At 45.9% G+C, this 11,457-nt stretch overlaps 2 protein-coding genes across 4 annotated transcripts in view; both read right to left on the bottom strand.

Annotated features, from left to right (window-relative positions):
* Positions 1-11,457, bottom strand: part of SNCB (synuclein beta) — a 39,719-nt gene that overhangs the window by 1,437 nt on the left and 26,825 nt on the right. For all 3 annotated transcript variants that reach the window (XM_081184992.1, XM_081184993.1, XM_081184994.1), the window contains exons 3-5: positions 4,275-4,313; positions 3,562-3,680; positions 73-162 (exon numbers count right to left, since the gene is read on the bottom strand). In XM_081184992.1, coding sequence (XP_081041118.1) covers positions 73-162; positions 3,562-3,680; positions 4,275-4,313 — 248 coding nt within the window. The remainder of the gene's footprint in view (positions 1-72; positions 163-3,561; positions 3,681-4,274; positions 4,314-11,457) is intronic.
* KIAA1191 overlaps positions 1-11,457 on the bottom strand; it is a 282,731-nt gene that overhangs the window by 262,271 nt on the left and 9,003 nt on the right. The gene's annotated exons all lie outside the window — the stretch shown is intronic.

Raw genomic sequence — 11,457 nt, 5'->3', positions numbered from 1 at the left:
CCAAGATACTTTATTTCCCAGCATTCCCCCCGCCCCATTTGTTCATCAGGTTGCCTTAATTTTTCCACTCACCTGCGGGGGTTCTTCGTAGTTCTCACCCTCAGGTTCCAACAGTGGCTCTATCAGTGGCTCCTCCACAGCTTCCTGACCAACCTCCTCAGGCTGTGGAAGGAATAACATCTTATTAAGCACTGACAGTGTCCTTCCCACGTGTCTCTTCTGAAAGCCCAGCAGAGTCAAAATCAGCAGGCTGCAGATGCTGAGGGAGTTCTACTGTAAGATGTGAGGACCTTTTACAGTAATATTTTAGAAAGCTTTTATTAAGAACAAAAAAGAGCAAGTACTTGGTAGCACTGAGCATTCCTGACACTATGGAAAGGAAAGGTAAGTAAGCCCAGCGGCCCCTAACAACCCTAGTTAATCAGTTGAATACTAATATAATTAGTATATTAGGTGAAGAGGAGTCAAGGGCTGGAGTCCACCTCTGCAGTGAAAGGGCCCTAATATCTAGTCCTATGGTCACATAGCTTTTTGCCTTTGGATAGGCACCTGGAGGGAGAGTGCAGATGAGGACAGGGTTTAGCCCAAGGGCTGCCAGTTGTTGCTACCTACCCTTTAGCTTTTCTGACACTCATTCTCTGTTGCAAGTGTTTTTACAGCTGCAGGGAGGCAGGCATTATTTTCTGCAAAGTCCCAGGCAGGTTTATAGGCAGCAGTCCCCAAGATGTTTTTTTCTAACAATTAAGTACTCAGGAGCTTTCTTGGAATACCTCTCTGGATTCTCAGGTCTTGTTCTTGCAGGTTTGGCCAGCTGCCTTCAAGACTCACCACCCTGGAGGAATAACTGCCATCATGTTCTGTATTAAAGTAGTCCCATTCTTATAGGCTCCTCTCTCCTCGAACTTTGGGGATTAGAATCTCTTCTACTGTAGGAGGACAGGTAGTACAGGAATAGGTCCTTCTGGGGCTGGGAAGACCATCTCCACTTTTCCTTTGGGGAGGAGGAAGGTCCTCTCTTTTCAACCCCCAGGTGACTTCCTGTCTTCATCACAGGCAGACTCCAGCATTTTATGAGAGCCAAGCAGCAGCCGCCACCCATTATGGCAAGTCAAGCATTGGGGGAGTGGAACAGAGAGACCTCTCATAGCTTGTCTTGTTCTGATTCGTAGCTTTGCTGCATTGGCAGGGATAATTTGTCCCCTTACAGCACACTTTGCCTCTTTCCTGCATGACTAACGTCAGTGGGAGTTTGAAGTCTGGACCACTTCCATAGAGTGCCAGATAAGAGGAAGAGATTCAGTGCCGCTGTCTATGCTCACTTCCCTCCTAGGCTTTCAAACAAAATGCCATACAGCTCCTCGCTGCAGGAAATATGGTCATGGCAGATCTGCACAGGGACGCCTTGGTGGGAAAACCCCCACAAGTGTTGCCCCAATGGGACAGGGTGGGAGAGCACTCAGGCAATCAGTGTCGTCTTCTCCAAGGAAGACCAGAGGGCATCAAGAGTCAAAACACTCCCCTACCCCACTGCAGTGAAGGGAGATAATATCCACCCTCACTTTGAAATTTCTTTGGATTAAAGCCACCTTTGGCCACGGCCTCACCCAAGCATGCTGTAATATTCCCAGAGCAAAGAACAGAGCCTCAAGCAATACATTCCCCACAGGGCTAGAGGGAGATATGCCATGCATAGCAGCTGCAGAGGTTATCACAGCCACGGGTGTCACAATACATCTCACTTCCTCACACTCCAACAAAATGGACACTGTAGGTCCAGGAGATGCTACTGCTCTTATTCAGAATCCTTGTTTATTTGTATGCTGGTTTCCCACAAAATCGTGCCCACAAAAAGTGGCTCACAATGTATTGAGTGCTCAATAAGTATAACGATTCAAATAACACTTTAGAAGCAATTAGAAATAATCATAAGTAAATACAAAAAGTAAATATATGAACACAAACTAACTTAATTTAACAGCTTCAGGGTTTCCCAAACTTGGGTCTCCAGCTGTTTTTTGGACTACAACTCCCATCAGCCCTATATAGCAGGGCCAATGATCAGGCACAAAGGGAGTTATAGTCTACAACCTCTGGAGTGCCACAGGATCCCCATTCCTGCCCTATGGAATGATTTGGAGATTCACCCCACACGTAAGAGGAAAGTTGGTGTGTTATTACTGCATATTTTTATCAATAAATTCATTTTTACTTAAGTCTGTAGTCTGCCCTTCGGAGGCCCAAATTCAATCTGTTGCTGCCTCTGTGGGCTTGCTTGTTCTAATTTAGAGTTGTCATTAGAAATGTTGCCTTGGTTTGAAGTGTCTGGGGGTTGAGGGGAGGGGTCCCTCCTCCCCTAAACATTAAAATTGGAGAATTGCCTTCTTGACCCTGGAGGGGGGGCAATCCCCACACTTATGAAGAACAGAAATTGTCACTGGTAAGTATAGAATGTCCATTTTAGTTCCATGCCCAGAACCTAACTTCAGATATGTAGTCCGGCTGACCAAAAATGGCAGGTCAGGTGGCCTGTATTACACATGTTTAGATGTCTGGGTGAAGCCTTAATATATGCTCGATTATTCTATTTCCCCAGTTCAGTTGCGAGAGTGGCTGGTAGATCTACAACCTTCCGTTTGAGGAAGGGCTGAGCTGTGATTGGCCCTGCACAGTGCTTCTCATCAAGGGACAGGAGCTGTTCAGTGGGGAGAAGGGGGGACGCTGCACAGCTCCCTTCCCCCATGCTGAGTAGAACAGAGTGCCTGCTCCTGCCTGGCTGCGCTGGCCTCATTTCTTCTTCAGCTGTTGCTATTTTAAGCTAAGCTGGAAGCAAACGGCTCAGCTCGTTGTGGCAGCTCGGCTGCAAGATTCGAGAGCCCTTCCTCAGATCGACCAGCCCTGCAGCTGCCAGACCGTTTCAGTGCAGGCTGCCCGCCCACCCACCTACTGTGAGAAACACACTCATTCTCAAACGTGCACGTAGGCAGGCTTCGAAGCACATGCCGGCACAAACGTACATGTTCGCACACAACATGAAGCACATCGATGCACATGGAAGTGAGATGCCGACATAAATGTACGCAAACATCCCTCTGGAATGTGCAGTTGTCACTGGCCTGGAGACTTACACTGTGCCCATGTGGGCATTCATTGCATGTTGTTATGTAGCACACAGTACACATACTCTCATGCAAGGGCATTTGTTCTTCTGCCCGTGCATGCCTGTATCTGTCCACACTGCTTATGTACCCTCAGTCTGAGAGGTGCCAGGACGATGGGCATCCTGGACATGTTCATGTCACTGTCGCACAAGTTTGTTGCCTTTCCATCTTCTGCTGCTCAACCAATTGTGCTTATCTTCTGTCAAGAGCAGGATACAGCTAAACTCCATACCATGCCCAAGATTCTGTTTTGTGGGATCTTGCACCAATCCCAAATGCCCATCGTATCTACTGATAGTCCCAGTAGGCTCCAAGGATCAGCTGCCTTTCTATGGGAGACTTTTATATGGCCACGGGCTACGGGCTTTTTCTCAAGGTCACTTGTAGAGTGTGGGATGCTCACCTTCAGGTCAGTGGGGAAATCTTCCTTCTTGACCAGGCCTGTGGCAGCTGCGATATTGCCAGCCCCCGAGAAGACGGCTCCACCCAGCTGAGATGCCTGCTCCTTCGTCTTCTCAGCAACTGAAAGCCAGAAGAGAGTGACCAACATATTGAGGCCATGCAGTTAGCTCCTTATTCTAGATTTACAGTTTGTGGCCTTTTGCATCCTGAATGAGGGGCAAAGGATCTTATCATCTGGAAGGGAGTCTAGCAGGGGTCTGGTGAGTGAAGGCTGCTGTAGCAGACGTATGAACTGTATCTCTCTCCTCTGCTATCTATGTACATGTTTCACAAGGCCAAGAAATAATCCTTCTTTGACCATAGGGTCCTCCCCCCCCCCCTTTTGGGCCCTCACCCGGCATCACAGTTTCTTCTCCACCAATGCGCGTAAAGCTCATTCCTTTACCTGCCCTAGTACTTTGCAAGTTCAAGTTCACCAAGGCTTCCAGGTTTGTATGCCTGCTTCTCCAGAAAGCTGGGGTCAGGTATCTTAGCCAATCCCCACAGCTGGCTCTGCAGACGCGTGAGAAGCAGCTGGAAGGCTTTGTCCTGGGCCCAGTTACATAAGAGGTTTTAATGACAGCGCTTGTCCTGTTAGCCTGTGATCGCTTTAGCACAGCCGCCCACTCAGTGACCAGGCAAAGCATGGGAAAGGAGAACACAAGCAGCCAATACCTGAGGCCACACCTGCAACACCTTCCCGAGTTTTGCTTCCTAAAAAGAGAAAGAGAAAGGATGCATAGTTCAAAAACGTGTGAGAAGAGCAATGTCACCTGAGAAAATGTGCAGTGCAATAAATAGCCACACAAGATAAGGAGAAGCAAACAAAGCTTAGCCAATGCCCTTCAGACCCAGCCCACATTTCCTCGGCATCCCAGCCACAGACTCTTCTCAGAGAAATAATCTTCCTGCAGAATAAAAAAATTGTGAGAAGGAACACTTCCAAATATAGTTAATCTTTCATGCATATATTGGATATGGTCAATCCTATTCAAGTTGCCTTCTTCAGAACAAGGGAGGAAATTTAGGAGATCAACTCTTTAGGAAGCGGGCAGCATTTCAGACTTTGTGCCTATGTCTCAGAAACATCTGCTTCTGACCAATCTTCAGGTTCTCTGCCAGGAATGCGGCCTTCATATTTTGGGTCTTCAACTCCCATCATCCATAAGCAACTGGCTGGGGTTCATGGCAGTGGGGTGCAATAACATCTAGAGAGCCACAGTTTCTCCATCCCTGTATGTTTTACCTCAGCAGGCTTTGCAAAATACTTGAGAAAAATCCTGAAGAGCCTGCTCTTTGTGCACATATTACTCACACACATTTTATGTGAATTACGACTCCATACTGACCTCCCCCCCCCCCATTGTTCTTTTTTCCTGGTGGTATTACAGTGTTATGTTAGGGTAGGAGTAGCCCATAGTGCTCGCCATATGTTGGGACTACAACTCCCATCATGCCTGGCCATTGGCTATGCTGGCTGGGGTTGATGGAAGTTGTAGTCCAGCAACATCTAGAGGACCACAGGCTACCTGCTCCTGACCTAAGTGCTCACTCAAAGGAAGGCCCCACTAGTACTTCAGCTGACCAAAAGCAAAGATCCTGGGTCTTTAATATTTGAGGAGGGGGAAATGAGGCTGATATAACTTGCCATATAAGGACACAATATGTTCCACATACTGAAATTCTTTTTGAAGGATAGAGGAACACAACTCTCAAAAGGAGAGGAGCTCACTTGATTTGGATCCCTCTGATCCTTGTTCATTGTTCTGAAACTTAATCCCCACCTCTTTGACACCTGCTTTTGGCCCTCTTGGAGAGACAGCCACCTCCCCATCTCCCAGAACTCGATAAGCCAACCATACTGAGACCAGACAGTCACCCAAATGACTCCATGCCACAAAGAAGAAAGGTTATGGTAATAGAATGTAGTAATAGAATGTAGGAAAAAGCCAGAAAGAAGTGAATGCCCATATTTAAAATAATTCTATACTGCCTCTCCTGCTCTTGGGCTGGTTCACAACATGGTGGCAGGAAACACAGCCTTTTGTGGGGTATGTAATGAAGAGAAAGGAAAGAGTGATCAAATCGTATCTGTGCAATTATGCCCTTATTGTCATGGCCTTATAGTTTGGAAAGGTAAACATGTGAGGTAGGTAAGGCTGAGAAATAACGACTGGCCCAACATCACTCTTGGGTTTCTATGTGCAAGGGTACTTCAAAAGCCCATGTGTCTATGCCCTTGGTCCTTCTCTTCCTTCACACAAAATAGACACAACCACTGGATTGTTTCATTCACGTATTTATTAGGAGCAAGGTGTGCCATCACATTCCGATTCCCCACTGAATACAATCCAGCAGTTCCCTGCTGGGGCACTGATTAGGTGTCATCTGAGGCCTCTCCCTGTGGCCTGCTCCTTCTCTAGTTCCTCTCTAGCACCTTCTTCCTGCTGGGCTTGGCTGGACCCTCACGCCCCTTACCTTCCTCCTCAGTTATAAGGAACCGCCCTGAGATCTATGGATGAAGGGCAGTTTACAAATTCAATAAACAACAACAATAACTCTGAACCCTCACTGTCCACACCTCTGTCTCTCCCAGCTGTTCCTTATCAGGCCTCACTGCAAGGCAGAAAAATGGCATGGCTTGTCTAGCTGCCGGCTTGCCTCTCAGCTACTCTCCACCAGCAAGCCCTACTGACCACCAGGGCCCCCACCCTGCATCTATGCAAGAAGGAAGGAGCAAGGCAGTCCCAGTCACGGAATGAGCTTCATGACTCCAGCAGTGATTGAAATCTGGATCTTTCAGTCCAACACTCTTAACTACTGCACCACCTATGACCACAAAGTCAGGTTGCAATCCTGAATCCATTGACTGAGACTTAGTATAAGAGCAGCCCTGCGGTGGCCAACTAGATGCCTACAAGCAAGACATGACTTTTACTGGTGATAACCAGCAGCTAGCAATCAGAGACATACTGCCTCCAAGACTGGAAGCAATGCAGACATCATGGCTAGGGGTAGCCATTGTGTGGAACGTGTGACTTGAACTCTTCCCCCAGCACTTGCTTTTCTGCTTCCAGCTCCCAACCCACCTCCATTTCTAAACATTTCTGGAACCCCAAAGTGAAGGGTTGGGAATATTTCAAGGCAAGTGGTGTCCAGGTTAAGCACTCCCTTCCAGCCTTCCCCACTCCAAATCACAAGTAGCTCTCAGGGTTTGAATGGACATGAATGGTTACAACAAGCAATTTGTTCCTTAGGGCCTCCAGATGACACTCCGCCGCCACACACCATACATCATTGAAGTACACTCCAATGATACTTGACCTTTGGTCTTGCTGGCTGGGGCTGATGGGAACTGGAGGTCATAAACTTCTGGGGGGCTACAGGTCCCCCATCCTTTAGACTGATGTTCCTAGGGCTTGGTCCTGTAGTCAGACAAACTTGAGAGCTAGCCAAGAGACAGTGTCTCAGAAGGGAGGCAGGGGGCTGTGAAATACTGTAGAGTGATGTGAGAGAACAGTAGGCAGCAGCTGTGGGGAGGGAAAAGTCCCCAATTCTAAACTTGCTGAGCTATAAAAAGCTGTCTAGCACACCCTGACACTGCACACACATGGTGCGGTGTTAATAAAAGAAGATAAACCTCATTAACAAAACACAAGGCAGGCAGCTGATCAGCTCCCGAAATGTTGCATCGCTCACAAGGTTCTAGGCAAGAAGCTACAACTGGGGAGACTGGGTTTTAAGTTGAACTGTCCATGCCAAGTGCACAGATCTGACATCACAGCTGACTCAGAGGCACCAAGACAAGATCCAAATAAAATGAGGCAGGTTATCTCAAAAAACATGGATGGTGGCAGCTGCCTATCATTACCATGCAAGATGCCAATAGCAGGGAAATGTGACAGGCAGAATAAAGCAGGAGTTGTTGGCAAGAGTCATACTCATTATGAGGTCTGCAACGAATACTGAAAGGTGGAGCTGCTTATCCCTTGACAGAAGGAACCCTGTGTACCAAATTTATTGGCCTTAAACTCATCTGACATAATGTAAAAGGCCCCCTAGTGGTGAAATCTGGCTTATTCCCAGGACTTCATGACTGAAATTGCTACCCCTCTGGACTTTTAAAAAAAATGTTTCTGTACACAATAAATGCACAAATCTTACACAATTGTTGCAGAGAACCTAGGTGTGTCTTTCTTCAAGGCAGCACTTGTGTTGAATGTATATTGCCCAGTTCCAACCTACAAACGACAACATTTTCTCACTGAGAAGATAGCCTGACTGGTAGGCAAGCAGCAATGATGGTTGTGAATGATGTGGGTGCTATGTAGGTTATGAATGTCACAGGCATTCATTGGCTAATGCATGTGACATCACTAGGAATGATTGATGCAACTCCTCCTTTCTCCCCACATCTTTTTTAAACTCTAAGGAATCAACTGAGGATGCATGATGCAGCCACCTGCTGAAACACCAAGCTGTTCTTAGTCTGGTCAGTGCCTGGATGGGATTTTAAATTCTTCCTTGGAGGCAGAGTCTCTACCAATGAAGTGTGTGGGTCTGCATGCACCCATTAAAATTTTTAAAAAATAACATCGTCAAATCCAACAAGATTCCACTGCCTTTTTAAAAATGGAAGTTTATTACTGGAAGATTGTGTATTCTACCTCAAGGCAGAATAGTGTCTTGCCAATGCTAGCAATAAGTATAGCACTAACAGAAAAGCAGCAATTCTGCTTTTTTTTTGGATAAGCCTTTACCTGTAAATTGCAGCTTGATGCTGAGGAGAATGTGAAAGAGAATACCCTATAACTTTCTGCAGTGTAAATCTTTTGCGAGGGGTGATGATCTTCCACTGACTTCTTGTGGCGGGGTATTCCACAGGTAGAAACAACTATACTGTACTAGCTCAGCTCTTCAGTGTTGTGAGCCACCTCTTACATTCCAAGTATCCAAAAGAGCAAAATGGAACCTGCTTTATCACATATACATAGATAAGCCTGAACTTCCTAGCTATCAGATCTTAACAAAGGCCAGATGAAAGTCCAGATATCACAGGGTTCTGCTAGGTTTTCAATTCATGAGGTGCTATCAAAATCAAAGCTACAGTTACGTCAGTTTCTGTGCTGTGAGATAATAAAGAAAAGCTACACAGTAATAAATCTTCATTCCCACATTCCAACCAAAGAGGAATGATTGAACAAACTATGTGAATATTTGGAATTAGCAAAGTTAACTTATTTAATAAGACAAAAATCAAAAAGTATAATACAGAAACAATGGAAATGTTTAAATGATAATTTATGTAGACAAGGATCAAATACAAGGGGTTGGTTGTGTTTAGAGTAGACTTGTGAGAGATCTAGATAATTTATTGAATTGATCATCTATGTGGGATTCTATGGGAGAAAAAAATACGGAATAACAGATATACTGTAACTTTGTTTAAAATGTTTATAGGAAGTGCAGTGTAAGCGGTGGAAGACAATCAATGAAATTTTATTATTATTTACTTATTGAAATAGATGTAGAATAAACTTGGAAGAAACTTCCTATTTTCTTCTTTTTTCTTTTTCTAATTTTCTCTTCCTTTTTATAGATTTATTCCTTCTTTCTTTCCTTTTATCTTTCTTCTATATTTTTCTTTTTCATTAATAACATTATTGAGAACTTTGTACATATGTTATGTAATTGTAATATTTTGTTTTGATTTTGTAATAACTATGCTAAATTAATAAAATGTTTTTTTTAAAAAACAATCTACATGTGAGGTGAGTGGCTGAGCTTGCCCAAATCCTAAGGACTCCACGTCTATCTTCTGGCTGTGCTGTGAATTAGCAGCTTGCATGCACGGTACAGTCATGAGGGTGAGCTTATGCAAAGATGCATGCCTATGAAACAATGTGACTTGCAGTGCCATTTGACACAGGCAGGTTTCACCATTAAGTGCTGTGCGGGGCATCCAATGGCAACCCTGGGGACAGGCCTTGTGTATGGGGTACAGTGGTATTTGTAGATGAGCCTTCCTCTGTGAAGGGAAACTGCTCTTGGAATACAACTATCACATCAACATCTACCTGAATCTGCAGTGACTCATGCAGGAGGCCATTTTAAGTGTAACTCTCAAGGCTTGGCTGAATATGCAAAGAACGTGCTATGATAATTTACAGAAACCGTAGCAGGAGGTGTGTTGTGGCTTGAGCCACGTCTGGAAAGCTCTGCCTGCTCCAAAACCTAGATTTATGGAGGCAAACTGTTGAGTTCTATAACAGAAGGCAAGATAAAAATAAAATAAAAAAGCGGTCAAGTGAATTCAACCTGTACACATTCGAAGGCACTCCGCTTTATTAAAGTTTCACATATGCCAAGGCTGAGGCCTTGTACTAAAAGAAAGCTCAGCCCCCAAAGTATATCACTGCATCTCCATGGAGCTTATATTCCCCCACTCCAACTACACTGCTTTTCATGGATTCTCCAAAAACCTTCAGGCAGGGGCAGACAGAAGCTCTCCCAACTCTACAATTCTATACCCAACATTGTTTTAGTGCTCCTGGTTACACCACCCCCTTGTGGAGCATCCTGAAGCAGCAGCAGGTGGGATCAACTTACCTTGCTAGCCCTTAACTCTGCTCCCCCTGAGCCAGCCCTGTTATGCACCAGGTAAAGCTATCTGCTTCAGGCAACAAAATGGGCAAGTGGGGAGCTGGATGAAGGCAGGAACAGGTGCCTGAGTGGTGCAATAAAACCTTTTAAAATGCTGAACCACCAGGGAGCAAAAACGACTTTGGTCGACACACTGTGCTTTTCACATTGCCTTCTTCCAGGGAAGGGGGGCATTAATCATGCCCCCCTTCCTCCAGCAGTGCTTTCATTGGCCATATTTGTCTGGCCAGCAATCCTTTCCAAGCACTGCTGCATCCAGCATTTCTCCCTGAGGTTCCTCTGCCTCTCTGGAGCATGTGCTAGCAGAATCCATGCTTAAATATATGAGGCCACTGCATCTCCTCCTCTGCAAGCTTCCCTGCTCATGCCTGGGGGCTTTGTTCAAAATAAAGATGTGTGCCTTGCCCTTGCAAGCCCATATGTGCAGGCAAATATAGCCTTCCAGGTCCTGGAAATGCAGCTAACACCACAGCACCCAGCCCTCCCAGCAGGGAATCCCATAATCAGCCATGGGAGAGGGGTGCAAAGCATCAGAGAGTGTGGTCTGTGACGGCTGGAGGCCGCTGTCAGAGCAGTCACAGTAAGTCATCTCTTAGGCAGCGTAATCTGCTATGATCTGATCTCCCTTAACGGGTCCAATGGGGACATGCTGGGGTCAGGTGTGCATAGCACCTAAAGTATCCCAGACAGTCCTGGGCAGTTGGGGAGGGAGGGCTCCAGCATGCCAGAGGCTCCCGTCCACTACCAATACCTCCTTCCAGCAGTATAATTGGCACAAGGGCTGTTTTACTCCCTTGGAAGCTTTCCAGCAATTGTCCTGCAGATGCTAAATCCCTCCTTGGCAAAGAGCATTATCATGCTGACGGCCAAGAAAGAGGTTAGGCCACAGCCAAAGATTTCACACCCTGCAATTGAGGTGACCTGAGCTCTTGTAAACAACCTCCATTCCAAAATGGATACTTTGTGGGCATCTGTCCCTTGAGGTCAAATTTACACCTCCAAAGCTTCACCAATTTCAGCAAGTATTTTTTTCCCTATGGCAAACCTGCCTGAAGGGAGATGCACGGTTCAGAACAGCAGGGATCAGGCATCAACACCAGCACAGCATTCTAGCCCCTCTTGTCCAGTTCTCCTTGATCCTGGGAAGAGTGGGTCAGGAGAAACTGATGGCTAAATTGGAGCTGAAATTAAATCT

Source organism: Podarcis bocagei (genome assembly GCF_964188305.1).
Source record: "Podarcis bocagei genome assembly, chromosome: 2".
NCBI classification, from domain to species: Eukaryota; Metazoa; Chordata; class Lepidosauria; order Squamata; family Lacertidae; genus Podarcis; species Podarcis bocagei.
The sequence above is the reverse complement of the archived record's forward strand: the minus strand, read 5'-3'. Positions and strand labels throughout refer to the sequence as shown.